Source organism: Rhododendron vialii, chromosome 7a (genome assembly GCF_030253575.1).
Source record: "Rhododendron vialii isolate Sample 1 chromosome 7a, ASM3025357v1".
In the NCBI taxonomy this organism is placed as follows: domain Eukaryota; kingdom Viridiplantae; phylum Streptophyta; class Magnoliopsida; order Ericales; family Ericaceae; genus Rhododendron; species Rhododendron vialii.
Genome location: NC_080563.1, coordinates 18,599,496 through 18,618,883, shown reverse-complemented (window position 1 = coordinate 18,618,883; position 19,388 = coordinate 18,599,496). Strand labels below are relative to the sequence as shown.

General features: G+C 36.9%; 1 protein-coding gene across 2 annotated transcripts; it reads right to left on the bottom strand.

Moving 5' to 3' along the window:
- Window positions 1–1,634: 1,634 nt before the first annotated feature.
- On the bottom strand, window positions 1,635–17,990 carry LOC131332415 (uncharacterized protein At5g03900, chloroplastic). Of its 2 annotated transcripts, none has more exons than XM_058366619.1 (13): window positions 17,378–17,990; window positions 14,900–15,020; window positions 14,654–14,754; window positions 14,440–14,523; window positions 10,403–10,475; window positions 10,247–10,312; window positions 8,764–8,850; window positions 8,012–8,077; window positions 7,468–7,610; window positions 7,291–7,377; window positions 7,142–7,205; window positions 4,198–4,341; window positions 1,635–2,041 (listed from the first exon to the last, which is right to left on the bottom strand). In XM_058366619.1, the coding sequence occupies exons 1-13, from the start codon at window positions 17,389–17,391 to the stop codon at window positions 1,898–1,900; spliced, it is 1,194 nt and encodes a 397-aa protein (XP_058222602.1). In that variant the 5' UTR covers window positions 17,392–17,990; the 3' UTR covers window positions 1,635–1,897. The 2 variants fall into 2 exon arrangements, with proteins under 2 accessions (XP_058222602.1, XP_058222601.1); XM_058366618.1 differs by having other exon boundaries at window positions 14,900–15,007; window positions 17,378–17,989.
- Between the last annotated feature and the right edge of the window lie 1,398 nt (window positions 17,991–19,388).

The window sequence follows — 19,388 nt, the reverse complement described above, 5'->3', positions numbered from 1 at the left end:
AAAATATTTGGGTAAAAGTAAAAAAAAAAAATACTTTTCCGATTTGTCTCGTCGATACAAATCAATAAGTCACAAAAGTTTGGTGCAAAAAACTAACAAACGCAAAAAAAAAAAAAAAAAAATTGCAAATAAGGACAACTAAAAATTATAGAAAAAAGTTAAGTGGAATGGGGTATATGGACTAATGGAGTATTTCCACTAACAAAAAATACTAAAAAGTTAACACATTTTACCATCTTGTTTTCACTAACAAAAAAATTTCAGCATTTTACCATCCTGTTTCCACTAACAAAAACTCATTTTGCTACAGTAACTCTACTAACAAACCCATCAACAACTTATTCATTACCGGAAACAATTTGACATTTCTCAACTTATTCACTACTAGAAACATCTAACAACTTCTCAACCATAAATAAATCTAAAAAAACTTCACTACCGGAAACACCCAATAAATGAACTAAAATTTTTGTTTTGATGAATTTCTAAGTAGATCATTCTCCTCGTATACATCAACTAAAATATCATTTAGCGAAAACAAGTTAGACTATTTTCGTTTGCTTGTAGTAAAAATATATAATGAAACGCGCCATAACTTTTGGATGAGAGATTCTTGCCGGTGCCTTTTTTTGTTAAATACAGCATGATTTTGAGTATGATTAACATTTCTTAGCATTATATTAACGAACTTTATAAACTAAATCTTTTTGATAATCAAAATGGGAAACTAGTAAGAGTGGCGCATAGCCGCATAATATTGCCGGGGTGGGCTAATTTTGTATTCTCTCTGTTATGAATTATGATCAATGAAGTTTATAGCTTTCTGAAAAAAAAATTAAAAGGACAGGGATCGTTCTTGTTTCTTATTTTATTTTTTGATACTTGAAACTAGGGAAAAAAAAAAAAAAAAACATCAAGCTTTAATGAGGCCCATGTTTTGGTCACAGCAACTCTCAAACGAGATTGCTAAATTTGTATTTTTTTTATCTAATAATATTGAAGTTTTAGATCAAAAAATAAATAAATAAGTTTTTAATTTGCTACAAAATATGTTTCCTTGTGGCCTTCTCTCCAACTTTTCTCCTCGAGGAGGTGGGGATGCTGCTACCACCACATCCGCTGCCGCCTCCTCTCCTCACTAGCCATCCCCACTTCCATCTTCAAAACCCCGCCTTCTTTATGCCTCAACCTACCACTATTCCCTTGGCACAGCTCCACATCTCTCTTGGCTTCGCTCAGATGGGTCAGATCTGGAAATGTAGTGTAGTTAGCTTGCTTCTCGATGTACCCTTTATCGAGTTTTAATAAAAATTTGTTGCCAATAAAATAAAATAAAATAAAAGAATAGCTTGACTTCAACAACTCCTCTGGCAAATAAGTCGCCAAATTCATTGTGGCATTTTTGACAACAGCGACTAGCGTCTATGGCTGGGTTTTCATTTTCTTTTCTTTTTACTTCTACATCCCGTTGTTGATTTCGTTTATCGAAAGTTGGCATACCAAATACTTTCGCCAATGGGAAAAAGCTAATCCATCAAAAAATTAATGTTCATATTAGTTGATGGATAAGTGCACCTCAACTAATTGTAAAAACTCAGGAGAACACTAATACAGTAAAAGCCCAAGCACCAAGCTTTGACATGAAATAGAGAATTTTATTGTAAAAATCCTACAAATTGCTATGTACCCAGGTAGAAATTAGACAATAGATTGGCCTCTTAAACATATATGCGGTTGAACCTAAACCCCAAACCAGCATCATGTCTGGACGTGATATACATGGACGGCGAATATGAATACAAACCACATATCCCTCCTCTCTTTCTCTCGCAAAAAGCAGACAGAATGCATACAAATTCTGTGTGTGTATCTATTGAAGGCATGAACTGATAGACCCTCAGTCAGACTTCTCGATCTCTCGGAATCGCTGATCCCACTCTTGCGCTTCATAGTCTTGCTCAAACAAGTCCTTGTCAGTGCTGTAGACAATCCTATCTCGTCCAATGAAGGTTTTTTGAGCCATATCCCGAGCGCTCAGAAGCTGAAGGCATACCAAGTAACTCTGGTTAGTGATCAGTCAATTGGACACATAGAAGGTGAACAACAATTCTACTCTAGCAAAAGTAAAGTCAATCTTAAAATATAACCATATCATACTAAATAGTCAAGATAGAGCTTGGAATTGGAAATAACAATATTTGGAAACAAATAGCATACCCACAGTTTCGTTAAGTAATGTCATTTCCATATTTTTGTAGATTTTGTGAAATTTAAATGGTTGCCACTAGCAAATTGGCATTACATTGCACTCAAAAATCTTACCATATATGCACTTATTGTCATCCTCAAAAACTTAATTGGAGTCTCTTTAGGGTACTCAAGTTCATTTCCAACTCCACAAACACATTTATGGGTAATCTTAAATTCCAAAACAAGTCCAAATAATGTTAACTAGATTGTTGTGTAAAAAAATTGTCTAATCTTTATATGGCCATAACATTAAAAGTACCAACACAATATCCAGAACTGAAATATGTATTTTCCAGAAGTTAATTTCATTTTGCGGTCTTCTGTGATAGAGACTAAAACCTTAGTCAGACATTTTTGTACTTCCTGCCGAAAAAATAGAAGTAAAAAGAGAGAATACCACAAATCTGGATTGAAAATCTTTTGAATCCAATGCAACGTCCTGCTTTTTATCGAAAATTTCAAGACATGCCTTCATATCTTCCAGTTCATCAACTAAAATTTGCTTACCGTTTGAAATTGTTTTCTCATCAATGGAACGAATGATGGGCAAATTATTGTTGATCAATCGAAAGATATGAAGCCACTTTGTCAAATTTGTTATGAAGCAGGACATGCACTTAATTCAAAGGAATCACTGCAATTGAGGTTCGTAGTATTCTCTTATTTAGTTCTATCATTTTTCAAGATGTACAAAATATTTGACAAAGCTTCTACAATATCATGAAAGAATTCGAAAAATGAATGGAACTATAGGAGATTATTTACTCTATTTTCGGATATTATGTTGGTAACTTAACGATTTCGTAATGTCACAACAAGAACAGTTTAGTTCAAATAATTTAAAGGTGTTTGGAATATGAAATAATCCAGAAAGGTATTACAGATGTAAACAAAAATATTTGAGTACCCCTAATGACTCCAATTAGGTTTTGAGGATGACAAGAAACACAACCATGATAAGGTTATCGGATGCAATGTGTTCACTAGTTTGAACCCTTAAAGTTCTATACAATCTACGACAGGCAAAAAACGGAACTTACATTACATTGCGAAGTGTTGTTATGCTCCAATTAGGTTTTGAGGATGGCAATATTTTCAGCTATGCCATCCTATCAAGAATAAGCAGAGGACACTATTATGAAAGACCTTTCTATTTGTGGTTTCTTGTCCTTTGCGGTTGCTTGACGTAACACAAGGATTGATGTGTAGTTAAGGTCCATGGCTGACTTATATTAACAACTCAGTGCAACTGAAACACCTTTCAAGTTGAAAATAACCAAGCATTTAACACATCACTTGTATCAAGACACTCTGCATTTGCATCTATTCTTCACAAGGAAAAGTAGAAAACAAAAATACAAGCAACAAATTGAGACCTGAGAAGTAAGATCGAAGAAAGTTATCATATAGGTACTCATAGATGCACACATACGAAAGGGACAAATATACACTTGTGTAGAACTTTCGAGACTTGTAAATAATACCACTCAAAACTGAAAATTAGATTACACGTTCCTCATAACCTCATCATGTACGCCAAATTTCTGGTCAATTTAAGACCAAAAGGTCTCACTTCTACAGAAAAATAACCTACGGATGAGAGAGTTTCTGATTTACCTGAATTGGCAGAAGGATTAGCATAGGAGGAACACATAATCCAGTTGTGTCAAATTTAATTCTACGGAAGGGGTCTGTTTACCTTGGGGTCTGTTTACAAATGTACAGTACCGTTGTCATACACCTTTTCATAACTTCTGTTTTTCCCTCTGAAATTAAATATTTCCAATCCTATTGTTGGATTACATTCTCCTCCCTTGGCAATCGTGAACACGAAATATCACAAACTAATTGTCGAATGCAATTATCCAATGAAAATCAAAACTTGAAGCTACAATTGTTATCATATGACATTATGATATGTAACAGGCCTTAGAGAAAGATGTATACCTTCCGCCTAAGAGATAGATCCGGCACTTCAAGAGCTCGAGCACATTGTTCCCTCGCAAGATTTCTCTTCTCTATCTCAGCATTTCTCATGCGGATGAAAAACCATCGGACCAAAGGAATTGCAAAAAAAGAGGCAGCATAAACCTGTGAAATCAGACATTATAAATATCCGGTCAATCCAAATCCAATAAAATCTAGATGTGCTTCCAGTAAATAACTAAATATAAATGACCAGCATTTTCAAATCGGGATATGTACGGTGTATTGGAATTTCCATTTTATGAATAGTAACAGGATACGTATTGCGCATCGTAAGATACGTTAGCAAAAGCTAATGTATGATTAAAAGACAAATACCTGATTGCAAAAAATATGTTGTATCTATGAAAAATAAGTGTTTTCAGTACAAAAAAATAAGTTCTTAGGATGAAAAATTCCATGTCTCCCAGGTGGGGTCTATCAAGTTGAGGCTTTCGAGTGCCTTGGTCAAGGGGAGAGATTCAGAGAAGATGAGCCGTTATCTAATTCATGCAAAATATGATCAAAATAAATTCATTCTGCCATTCAAGCTCTAATGCAGGGTGGCAGGGCGCGCCTCAGACTAATGCCTACAACTCCTCCCGCAGCCTTTTCACATGCTTCCGCATGGAGAAGAAGTGGCCCCAGGAATTACTGGCCAAGAGAATCTAACCTGAAACATTAGGTGGGAACAAACCCCCAAGTCCCAAGTCAAGACCACCAGGTAAACCCTTGGGGTTGAGGTTCAACTACCTTGATAGACAATTGAGCATGCGTCTTTTATATTCAGTAAAAAAAGAATGAAAAGTGAAGATAATACAGACATGCCAACAAATGACATCTATCCTTTTCCTGGATTAAAAAACAAGTAATCACTAGAAAGCAATGACAATGGGCAAAGTGATGAACGGCATAAATAAGAAGCCACATTACAAGATCTGGTAAAATCACCACAATTAGATCAAAGGATTTAGAATGCATTTGGAGTTCCGCTTCTTAAATTATGGCATAACTATGTTCATTAAGTAATCGTAAGATACGTACCGCATTAGGATACATGAATCTATCGTAGAATTTTTATACAAAAAGGATACGGGGTGGGATGCGTATAGTTTTTGGAAGGGGACGATACAAATCGTAAGATACATATCCTGATACTGAGAACAAACACTTCCACAGAATTCGGAGAAATACTAAAGAATTAGTACAGTAGATTCCAAGCATACACTGAGAACTTCATCCCAATTAAATTCATCAGTGGTATAACTTGAATTAACAGGCATTGAAGAAATTAACAACTTCACATCATGATAGTATGGTTGGATCTCTGTCACCAAACAATTTGTTAACTTATTTAGGGAGAAAAGGGTATAGGGTTAGTAACTGAACCCTAATACACGCATAACATTAATATATTGTGAAGTATAATATGATACAAACACCTGACTACCCCTCACTACATTCTAACTCCTCAAACCAGAACATAGATATCACAAAGACCCAGCTTGTTACACAACAAATCTAGACACGGTTTGAACATCAATTTGGTGAAGATATCCGCTAACTGAGCTTTCAGTAGACACAAAGTGGGTAGCCAACACACCATTATCCACCATTTCTCGAACAGTATGGCAATCTACTTCAATATGTTTGGTTCTCTCATGAGATTGGAAGGTGTGAATAACAAGAGGATGTGATCAAGCAAAGAGAGAGAGAGAGAGAGTAAATGGGTCGCTGAAGATTGGGGTCGCCGGAGATGGGTTGGCGGGTTATGCATTTGCTGGAGTGGGAAAGGGGAGAGGTAGAGATTTGGTGAGATGGGGAAGGGGGAGAAAGAGAGTATACTTTTAAGTTATAATCTCAGCCGTTGGTTTCAAAACTTGGGTCCCTGGAACCGCCCCTATAATATATATACATATATGTTCATATATGTATACACACGCACACATACATGGGCTTTGTAGCCGTATTTTAGTGATGGGACCAACGTTTGCTCTTTGGGTGTAGAACGGGGTGGCTATCAATGGAGGGAGGTGGTTTTGGTGTTGGGATGGAATTTTCTGATTGTGCTGATTAGTCTCCAAATTCTTTCCGAAATTGGCTACTGTTCAATCTGGGGGTTATAAATGGTTGGCACCTGACGCAGTCTAGAGGTACGTGTGGGTGGTGATTCAAGGGTAAAAATGTAAGTTAGTATATTCTATTAACTGTGTTAATCACATTCAGGACCCATATAGTTGAAGGGAGTTAAGTGTTAAACATGAGTGAGGCAACTTGAAAAAGAGCCGTAGTTTAGGCCCCGTGCCGTTACAAGGAAAGGAAAGTATGTTTTCCTGCACTTCTTGGGTGTTCAATTAGCAAGAAAGTCGTGGGACCACACCACTAACTTTCCAACTAGGATTAGTTTCCCTTCAAACTCATCCTGCAAAAAACACTATGTTCGCTTTGGATCTCTAGAACCAACCCATCTCTCTACACACGGTTCCCAATAAGTTCTCTCCAATTATACTCAAATTGCTCTATCTCTCCCCACTTATTACCCCAAAAACCTCCCTCTAAAGGCAAAACCCAAACCAAACAAAGTCTTTTGCAGGAATCTTGTCTTTATACTAGTTTCGTATTAAATTACACAAATTCTTTTTAACTTTTTCACAAATTTCTTTTATCAAATTAACACATGCAGAAAAATAATTTTCCAATCTCTTTTTACTTCAATTCACTAAGAACAATCTTCCTGCACCAATTTCTTGACAATTGAACGCCTTATGGGCGATTAATGTAATTTAGATGGAATTTCCTTTTGTTCTGGTAAGATTCCAACATTCTCAAATTCAAAATGCATTTTCTGATTCCACTTTGAGAAAAAGCGGGTGATGTGGGTGCTGAATTATAGACAGCAGAGGTATTAGGAAACAACAATACCCACCTGAAGTAAAGGAAATATGTCAGAAACAAATGTTATCAATCCACTCGGCTTGACGGCAACATTCCTTCAAAGAAATATGTAATCAGAGATGTTAGATAGGTATAGACGACATTATAGAAATTAAGGTGTATTGTCGAATGCAAACATACTTTAACATGGTACCAAGAATAATAACCCCGAAGAGATTAAGTCCCCCCAGTCCAAAGACCATCGCCTTCTCAGACGTGCTAGCTTTACTGCATTATAATCATGTATTCATTTTGGTAAACTGTCCGATATGAAACCTAACCTTTTCAGTAGGACAAGAGAATGTAAAAATACAAAACCTAAATTGCCATTGCTTCTCCTTGAAAAACTTCTCAACCCCCCCAACCCAATCAGCCCACTTTCTTCCCACATATTCCTTCCGTCCGCTCCTCTGAGGAGAAGCTGTACGTTGTAGTGATGGAAATCGATAAAGAATATTTCCCTGTTTCAAATACAGTTGAAAGGTTCAAAAACAAAAAGAACAAAGTTACTTTTATAATCAAACGCAGACGTGAGTGGAACTGAAGACACATTTTGAAGGATAAGGTAAGGGGCATTGAAGCAACTTAAGCTTTGGGTTAAGACTTAAGAGTTCAGGTGATTAAGGACTCAGGGTGGGACTTTCTATTCATAAAAGTATATTCACGAGGAACAGGGAAAATAGAATGAATACGAGTGACAAACATGTTTACAAACAACTTAAGCAAAATAACAAAATACCACAGAAATAATTTAAGGACCTTTTAAGTGCCACTACGGCTTCCCAAAGCAAGTTAAAAACAAACTTCTCTGAAAACAGAAACTACTAACTGAGTGCTTTGCAGATACAGCAATTTAACACACCTCCTCGTCTACTTCTGGCTGACCATCAAAACGTAAGAGCACGGGTAAGATGTATGAGTCATCCCCCTGGAAGCAGCAAGAAAACGAGACAACAATGAATAGAACAATAAGAACTTGAATGAATGCAGTTAAAGAAGTGCCAAAACTTTTCAATCAGGTTCACTAAAAGAAATATAAGTGAGACCAGGTTCATAAGAGGAGAATACAATGCAGAATATGTCTACACACAATTCATTGCAATTGCAATTGAGAAACAAAAACGCAAATGAAGAGACATTGTATTTTATAGTCTAATATAAGAAACCTCTAGTAAACAAGAACATGGAAATATTAAAACAGAGCCATGGCGGAGATAATACAAAATAAGAAGAAAAATCAGTTCTTTTCTTGCAAGCATAACTGCAAAGCTTTTGATATCACATTTCAGTAGTCAGACTTGCCTTGAATTAGACAGAAGAGGTTAAAAAATATTTGATTCTGAGGATTCACAGTGCGAAAAGAAAAAAAAAATTGTCAGTTGACAAAGCACTGTCAAGCTTAAACAGTAAGTGGTATCAAACTCTTCTTCCAATATTGACTAATCTGAGCTCAGTAAAGATTCTTCCACAAGATTGTAATCAGGTATTATGCTAATCAATCTGGCTATAAGAATCCTACGAAACACTATTCCTAGCTAGAAAAGATCATAAACAAGCATTGCAAAAGCAAGAGGAGAACAACAACTAGCTGTAAATCATCAAGCATAAGATTACCGTTTGGTTTGTCGTCTCTAAATCAAGATATGGAGCGAGTTCTTCAGCTGTGACAACACCACCATTTGATGCTATGTATTCTCCAATCTGCAAATAGAATTAAAAAAACAAAAATTTGAAAACATCAAGAGTCAAGAAAATTATTTCAACTACTCCTTTCAAAAATGAGAACCTCTTAAGGAAAGAAGATAGCTTCATTATTGAACATGCTGATAAACAACCCTTCAATGAGAAACCCCAAAATTCTTTAATGGTTTACAAATTAGAACTTGCTTTGCAAAAAATTACTTGATCATATGCACCACCTAGCAAATTGCACAATGACATAAAACAATATTATAAGGCAACCAATAAAATACATGAGGACTGACAGGCTTGACATAGAGCTGACCTACCTGACCACCATAACATAAAGGAAATCACTGTGTCCCATAATTTTGGTCCACTACTCAAATTTTGGATGCCCCCCAATACATGTTCATTTTGACAATCAAAGAGAAATTTTGTACAGATTTGCTGTTTTGCCCTTCCTCTTTCGAAGTGGAGTAATAGCTCCCTATTTCCAAAACAAAGGGCAATTGTGAAAACTTGTACTCCCTCCGTTCCAAAATGACTGACCTTTTTGGGACTCCGTGTCATTTTCAAATGCTTATATCTTTCGATTTAAGAAGTTTTATGTGATTTTGAAAACTTTGTTTAATAGAACTAATTATAATCTATCAAACAAGATCCATATTGCATATGTTTTGACATTCACATTGAAAGATATAAGTAATTGAAAATGACACGCTTTCCCAAAAAGGTCAATCATTTTGGAACGGAGGGAGTACTTTCCAAAGTGTAATGATGACTCCCTACATAATTGGATTCCCAAAGAGAACCTAAAATTAAGCGATGGAGGGAGCATTACATGATCGATTTTAAAAAAGCCATACCGCAAACAAATGAAATGATAGCATCTATACCCAAGTAAAGAGCAAAAACTCCCTTCTCCACCTTTATGGAAGATTAAATTAATTTCCTTTCTTCCCAATAGACATTGAATTTTCCATATTTTTTCACTTCATTGCTATTATGGGGCTTCCTAAACGAAATCTACGCACTTCAGCCGTCCCTTATTCACTCACTGATTTCCCGAGAATTCATGTAAGTTCCCCTTTGCCAAGCAAATTGTTTGATCTAAAACATGATGGTTTTCAAATCTATAAGAACCAAGGTCATATTTCGGATTTACATTGTCCATTATCCTAGCTGTTAATATGCAGCCATGTAAGGCAATCAGTTAAGAGCATATTTGTAACAAAAAAAAAATACCTAACTGGATATAACTAAAAGCTCCGGAATTCCGCGCAAGTTGCTCACAGGGTTAGAATGAGAAGGGTGGAAGAAATGGAAAGCGTGAAGGCATCTAAAGACACAGCCAAAAAGGTACAATGAAAACATTAAAAGCAACGGACCACTGAAATCAGTGCTCAATTATTACCAACTTCCACCGCTCTTCTTCAATACCTTGATTTGGATCACCATCCCCAAATACAAATGAGAAAACCTACAAAACATTCAAAAATTGAACATAATTCGTTCTGAAATAAAGGCGAAAAGAGTAAACCATATAGAGGCATTCCATATGTGCACTTACAGATTCAATGAAGTTCATCCCTTCATTATCTTTCCGAATTCGTTGCCTCCTATAGTAATATGGATCCCAATACCTACAAGAAATATTTACACAAGTCAAAACAAGTAAAAGAACATGGCAAATGATAAATCATTCTCATTCTCAGCACCTAGTCTTACAAAACACTACCAGTGGCTAGGACTTAAGCGTGAACCTATATTTCCAGCGTTCAGGGCCAAGAGATTGTAACTCTTAAAAATGCCCATAAATAGGGAAAGGTCAAGAAGCACAAACAAAAGAAAACAAAAATAAGAGAACAAACCTATATAACATCACATATCTGTGTATTCAACCATTTTGAAAACCTTAGAGAATTCAAGGAAATTTCATTTAAGGGGGGAAAAAAGGTCCCTTTTTTTTTATCTGCAAAAAAAATTAATAATAAAAAACTTGAAGGTCATTACCCATTGACGGATTTTAAGATCCAGGGTGCAGGGGGAAATATCTAGATTAGACCTAGTCTCTGGCATAATATGCACAAAGGAGCTGCTCCTAGAATCAAACCCACATTCTTTAACAGCCAAAGCTTCACCAAGCAATGGCCCCACTCATGCACCATACACAGTGACACCAATAAGTTCAACTGAATCAAGAAACCGAAGGGTAGTGCTAATACAAGAACTAATGTCTGAGACAGCCGCAACCATATCGAACCAGATGGACATCTACATAGTAATTAATTCAAGACATAACAACAAGAATTAATAAAAAGAATATAGCACAGTTTACGTAGTGATCTAAGTCATAGGAGAGAGGAATATCAGGCCTGATTACACAAATCAAACTACAACCTGCATTTGGGGCTAAAGTGTAGCGGGGAGACCGCGTACAGTTCGATAGAAACAGGAAATAAATGTCAGAATATAAGGCCACAGCAGACCTAAAAAGGATGGCTGGAATAAATATTACACAATCAAACAGTCCTACTACGATTTTACTTGAGTATCCTGTTTTAAACTTCAAAACACCCTTATCATATACTTAATTGGGGAGATCCATCTTCTCACCCTTGTCTCCTATAATCCAAGCAAACAGAATTTGTATAACTATCAAGACAAACACGATATTGGTGCACTATTTCCAGTTCTCACAAAAAAAATTGTAAAACCTCAATCTTTTTACCTTTACCCACTTCACTACCCCAGCAAACCTTGTGTAAGCAAATTTTAACCAGTTAAGACAGAAATAACTTAGATGTGGCTCTTAGCCTATCTGGTTGTACCTCTTGTCTTGCAAGGGGAAGGTTTGGGGTTCAAGTCTATGGAGGGACATCGAACCCCCATTGGTTGTTAACACACTAAGGGGGTGTTCGGACAAATAAGCCACTTTGGCTTATTTTTTGTCCTTATTCAAATTTTTTTCGTATCACTTGGCTTATTGTCATTTTTTTGGGGATTATTGCATCCTCACGTCAAGAGGAATCTAAAATGTAAAAAATTTTGACCGAAATCCAATTTTTTTTTAATAAAGACGAAAAAAAATCAATAAGCCAATTTTTTCGTCTTTATTCAAAAAAAATTGGATTTCGGTCAAAAATTTCAACTTTTTAGATTTCTCTTGTCGTGAGGATGCAATAATCCCTAAAAAAATGACAATAAGCCAAGTGATACGAAAAAAATTTGAATAAGGACAAAAAATAAGCCACTGTAGCTTATTTGTCCAAACGGGCCCTAATTCCCCGCTAACCCCCCACTGATGTATACAATATTGGCAAAAAAATAAAGACAATAAGAACTTAAATCCAAGTGAACTTCAACAAATGCCATCTTCCAATGAAGCAGACGAATAAAAGCATGAGAACTCTGCAACTTTACAAGTCATGTGGGGCAATATGGTTCATTGGAAAAGTTTTCAGACACGAAGTGGGTACAAACACAAAGTAGGTTAGGATCAAAGAGAGAGTGTGTAACACAAGACACAAGTAATATTATTCGAACACTGGTTCAAACTAGCTTGATCTTTACAACGGGGAGAACCCTCCTTTTATAGGCGTAAGGAGGGAATACTGACACCGATGTTTACATCATGGCTTACGTACAAACATTAACTTGCCTGACTAATTACATCCTTGTAATAGTACTCCATATAATTAGGATTTACTGTTACAAGACTTTGACATATCTATCGTACATAGACTTGACATAGACTTGGCATATTTACTGCTTTACATCAATAACTCACGTCCATACTAAAAGTCTATATCTAACCAACACTACTTTACACATAGTACAAACAGTACACACCAATTAGTCTTCTAACAACAGTAAACATCAATAATTTCACTATAGCCTACATAAAAATCTTGGATGGTGAGTATACTATATCGTTCTGTAACATATGGTCTAAAATGCGCTAGTTATCCCAGGTTGTAAGGACCACTTAATTAGCCCAAGAATAAACTCTCAACCTATGACATAAGGCCTTTCTACCGTGATTGCAGGAAGCAGCAGCGAGGGACGGCAGAGGCAGGATGGGGGTGCATAAAACAATTGAGATCAGGAGAGCCTAAGAGCATCCCCACTGTAAAAAGCAAATGGGTGTGGATAAGCAAATTTAACAACAATTCTCAAAAAATACCCCACATTGTAATAAGCAAAGTTACAAGTCTTTTAGCAAATAACCAAATTTCACCCATTCCACAACCAAACTTAACTTTTACCAATAACCAAAACTCAATAATCAAACTCAATAACCAAACACAAAACTTAATAACTCAAAAACACCCCACATTGGAATCGTCTCATCGAGACAAATAATTTGGTGTGGTCGGGTGCGTAATTGGAACTAGTTTGCGATTGGACAAATGTGCATTGTGTATTGTGCGGGGATTTTTTGGTTAGGGATGCAAAAATAACAAATGTGGAGATAGAGGTTGCTAAGTTTGATTTGGACTAAATGGATAATCAATGCTGACGTGGCACATTTTGGTTATTGGTTTTGATTATTACCATTGTGGACGCTCTAAGAGAAACCTATTTTACACTGCTAGAAATACCGTATTTTGCTCAGTACCAAAAACATTTGATAAAATATGAAGTATTGGAAATTGGGGTTAACTGCAAAAAATATCATTAATAGAAGTATTGGGAGACATTTTGGCAACACTAATCAAGGTTAGGCATCAATTCTTGCATGGTTGCCTTTCTGTTTCCAAGAGGCAGCCAATCACCGGCGCTTCTCACTTTTTCATCTCATCCTCTGCCCTCAAGTTCATAGATTTCAAAATCTGATGATTGCTCCATGTTTTTTTCTTATTGGTTGACGAAATATGTCCGTTACATGAATTTTATTGCATGTTTTATGAATCCTATGCAATTGATATGTTTCAATGCTCGGATGATTTTGATAAATGAGTACCATGGATATTACGTGGTTTATAAAGCATGTTTTGAGATCTAACAGTGCTATCGCTCGTGTCCCATTTAATAGGGGACAGTTTAAAAGGCTAGTGAAACAAGGATATGAGATATAGCATAGACATCTAACTTATCCATGGCTTGGGTCACCTGGTATGTGTATGAGTGAATGGGGTCATCTAAAGCATGTTTTTGAGATCTAAAGTGCTATCCCTCGGTGTCCAAGTTAATAGGGGACACTTTAAAAGGCTAGTGAAACATGGATACGGGATATAGCATAGACGTCTAGCTTATCCATGGCTAGGTTCACCTGGTATGTGTACAAGTGAATGGGCATCATATAACGTTGTGCTTAAATAGAGTAAACATTTTCTTGGAAAATGAACAGGAAAAGATTTGTGGAATTGTAGCTTTTCTTTATGTATAAGTGCAATTTACATGCTTCAAAGGTTCCATCCCAGTTGAAATGTTGTTCTCTATACGTGACAATCCAGTTCTAAGTCGATTCTTTCTTTGAACCCTGAATCATGGTTCTAGAGCACCATGGCAATCCCAGTACGCAATTTCCTGAAACTTAGCTTTGAACAAATCAAGAAGTAACCAGGTATTAACAAATCAAGTAGAATGTAATCGAGACCTTACCAAAATAAATCAGATGGGCTGAGGTAAAATGTGAAACCAGAATCATATGATCTGCCTCCACGTCTTCCACGATTGTCTTCATCACTATTACCAAAAATGGTTAGACAAAAAAAATTCTCGTTAATGTCTCGTAATCTTAGGAGTGAAAAAAAAAAAGTTGTTTTAATCAGTCAAATGGAACAAATGAAATAGCAAGGATTGACGAATAAGATACCTTCTACTCGAAAGGAGGGCAATAATTGTTGTATACACAATCACAATTGAAGCTATTAGTGCTGTCCCAAAGGAAACCCTCACTACATATTCAGTTGCCGACTGCAAAAATACTCAAAATCATAAGTTGGTCAAACATATAATTGTGGGAAATACGCCCCATCATTGAGGAGAACAGCCATGCTGCACATGTATCTAAGTTGAAAGGTGAATCGGCGAGGAGAGTGGCACAGTGGGTGCTTAGTACCTTTGCCTTGTCAATAAATGGTTCGATTTTCATCCTGAAAGACTTGGCTGCAAGCTTTGACCGATAATCTTTTGGGAAAACATAGAGAACATCACCTTCATCTGATACCTGTTGAAACCATCTTGAAAAGGATTCCACTAGAAATCAAGAACTTCAAAGAAGATAACATTCCAAACAGTAAAATCAGTAGCCCACCGATTTTTTAGATATGGTCTTGACTTATATTCAACCCAATCAAAAAAAAGGTAACAAGAGAAAAAGCAAGCTTTGAATGTTTGACTTATTTCAAATAACTACATGTATGCAATATGAAAACCTTGCCATGCAATTATCAAATAACTAAACGAGACAAATCTACATAATCATAGTCATTAGCACAAGTTGGACAGCCACGGCCATTGCCAATGAAGTTCTCACCAGCCATGGGGGTCACCTAAATTAGTTGTAAATCATGTGTTATGCATGGGGCAAACATTAGAGTCATCAGTTCCTAATAAATATTTCGGAGTAAGCACAAATTCAATCCCATACCGACAGGCCATGAATAAAGTAGCATCCACAAATGTAATAGTATTTGTTATGGCCTCTTCAAAGTCTACAATAGCAAAATTTGCTAGCATTTGAAAAACAATTACCTACTTCTTGAATATTAAATCCACAATAAAGGTCAAAAGATGAGGATTCACTAATCATGTGAGTACAAAAGATTGGTAACATAAGCACATTAACTTGGTGACTGACAGAACCGTCCAAATAGGATGTTGCCGTTTTCTACTTGCCTCATCACAACTCAAATCTCGTAAGTTCAGCTAAAAAGAACTCAAAGGCCCAAACTTTTCATCTTGAATCCTGCCCGATAAATAAATGGAAATGAGAAATAACAAAAGAAGGAAAAGAGAACCTACACTTGAAGTTTCAGTTTATAAATTACCGGCCTCCCTAAGCAGATTGAGTATCCTAGATCATAAGGTATAAAATGAATTTCAAAGCCACACTGGCAAACTGGTGGTGGTAATTCACTTTTGTAGTTTTCATTATCTACATTCCACAATTTCAATCTTTTTAAAATCAGGCCAATCGACTGCTATTTTCGACCAATCTCGGACATGTGCTCTAAACATGAACTTCGATAGAAGCGTGATAATGGACAGTTATTGCATTGAATATTCCATGGCATGCTACAACACATAATAATACACAAAGTACAGCTCACCTTCACCCCATAGTCAAGAACTCATAGTCTCCATAAAATGCCATTCAACTACAAACATTCAGCTTGTTCAATACTCCAATTGCTACTCCATAGAGCCATAAGCTTAGCCAAGTCCAAGGAAATCATTTGTTTGTCACGTATTCAATCCACATCCGTTTTTTGCTCTCTCATCCTTTTGACACCTTCTACTTAGATGACATAACTACCCTTTACCAATGAGTTTGTTAGTCCAGGATCCCAATTATCTTACCAAATATATCAACATTTTCCTCACGTTTCCTTCCATCTCTTCTACTTACATTCCTTTCCTATCACTCCCTTTATTGCAAACATTCATTCATCATTCAAAAAATATCAAAGTAGAGATGGATCTAGGAGAATACAATTGGGCGCAGGGCCTAACGTTGAAATGGAATTCATCCTCCGCTCCATGAAAAGATTACTGTTTAAATTTAAAGACTTACCAACATAGCAAACTAATATACGTCATGTTTTCAACTCTCAATGACCCCTGCCGCAAAAACAATGGCTCATACATTTTTTGAATTTTTTTGGGTGTTTTCTCACAAGCTTTTAATAAATTTTGTTCATATTTGCAAAATTGACTCTTTAATTGTACTACTTTTCTTTGACTACTTTCCATGGCCTTAATTTTGAGTCACAATATAGCACCACTGTACGTTACTACATTCCTATGCCCTGTTTTGTGGCCGCCCTCCGAAGCCCATCCCTGATTCAAAAGGGGCATGTGCAGGTAGCCCAACCACCAAACCTATGACAGTAGTCATGCATTCAACTCCAATATTACTGTTATTTAATCTTTCAAATTATACAGCAAACCCACAAACCAATAGTGAGTTCTCAAAACAGAGCAGGCATAATTGAAATCAAAGAGTAACTGAATGAAGTGTCCCACATGAAATGTCCCAAAACTTCTCAAACTCAATGCAACAAAGTACCAACTACCTATTCGAATTAACCCCAAGGAATTGGCCTAGACTTGGGGGTTTGCCCTCCCCTCCATCTCTCCTAGGTCTCAGGTTCATAATTCCCTAGGTGCCAAAAGCTTAAGCCGTTAGGAAATGGGCCCAACAATGTATATCAAGCAATTCAACACTTTCAAATCTACACCGGAATGATTCTCAAGATTACTCGAGTTGCACCTAAACTGGCCAGGACACCGTGAGTTATCCAAGAAAACAACAAATTCGAGTACCATACACTCAATTACACAACCGAAGCCAGAATTAATCAAATGGGAATACCTCCAAGAACCCATTAGTATCAGCAGCAAGTGCCTGTAAAGCTTTCTCGGCCTCGTTCAACTTGAGCCCGGCCTTGCTCGCCACATCCCCAATCGTAACCCTACCTCCGCACGCATCCACGGCGTCCATCGCCTGCCTCCGAACATCCGCCGGTAACTTGTCACTCTCCACGGCTCCTCCAGGCCTGATTGCAGTGGCCGAAACATCAACACTCGCCCTAACAACTAGACTGGGAACTAGTAAGCCGCCCCTACTGCTGCTGTATCGAACTCTGTTGTTGTTGGTGAAAACTGGGGACCGAAAAGAGTGGAATTGGGGAGCGGGTTTGAGGAGGATTGAGGGTTTGGAAGAAGATGATAAGGTGGAGTGAGACTTGGGGGTTACAGTGAAGCATGTGGATATGGAGGCCATTTCATGGGATTATGTGGTTAGTTCAGATTGTAGCCATGGAAGAGGGGTTGGGCAATTGGGGGATGATATAATGATAAATGTATCAATGTCTGTACTGAGATATTATCGGAGGATTTTGCGAGTGGCTCAAAATGGGTTCTTTCGGATTTTTCTCTGTTTCTTTTCTTTCATTTGCGTTTGAAACCTTTCCCTGGTGCTGAAGTGAAAACATTGCTAGACAATGGGGCCACGGGGAGTTTTTCTAGAGCTACAATTATATTGTCATAGCGCACCTGTAATTTCTGGTTATTATGATTGAGTCCCTGAATGAAAACAATTCTCTTGGCACTCCCTTACCACCAAACACCCCCCCAAGCCCCTTCCCTTCCATATATCATCATCGACAGCCCCACACCCACCTCCCCGGCGGCACTAGTCCTCCTCTAGTGTTTATCAAACTCACTACCGCGGCACACGGGTACCAATGTGTAATTATTTTGATATTCGTGAAACTTTAGCCAATTCTATCCGATGTCCTCTCCTTCTTTCTTATCTATTGAATGTCATGCCAGAAAAAATGAATAGAACTTGTTAGTAAAATTCTTAACTAAAAGAGATGGTACGAACATAGGCGATTGTACCGAACAATCGATGGTTGTTTCGCTGCAGGATGTTAGAACATTGGAATAATGTCCAAGCATTGTGATCCAAAATAAAGAAATGAGTTTGACTATGCATTACAATCTTGCAGATAATACAAGTTTGTCCAGTACGTCCATAATTTCTCTTTCTCTGTGTTATTCTTTCGTCCTCTCATCAGATTCATCCACTGCCTCTCCTCTCAGTAACCCTCCTCCTTTGTCACCAATTTCAACCGCCCAACGCTGGAAGCTTTACCGATCGACATTGGAGGGAGTTGATAACCGATAGCATTCATCTGTTCATTGCCCCCTTCTTTTCTTTTAGGTTATATGGCGGTTATTGCTATGAGACTATGGCTTCTACTTTTCGCATTAAATTAGAATCATCTAATTAAAGCTTCTGATAGCAAATTCCAATTATTCTTGACAGTAGATTCTTAACCGCCTGCCCATTTCACTTAACTTTTTTTCTAAAACTTTTAATTTTGTCCTTATTTGAATTTTTTTTCGCACTCGATAGTTTTGTGCTAGGAGGGAGTTTTATTTGACCTTAGTCTTTTTTTTATACCCCATTGGTAATTGTTTCTTTTATTCGGGTTTGAAAATTGTTTAGGCATTTGAAACTCTAAAAATTTTATATTGCATTCAAGGTGTTTGTAAGAATGCCTAAATAGAATAAAAAAATATAAACTACCTTTTGTTTACTCCTTTCGGTCATTCACCTAATAGTTGGGCCTAATTTGGCTTCTCCTCTCAACATCAATAGTAACAATGGATAATTGATTTTAAATTGATTTTGATTATATTGCATAGTGCCTTTAAAAACAGACAATTAAAGCTTGCTAAAAAGTGATTTTCGAGCCATGGCGATTTCTTGAATACCAATGTTCTAACAGTGCCTTTAAGCACGGGCATGCACTAGTTTTACACACTATGATAAATATGATTAATTGCATACGACTACGTATGTAACGAACATA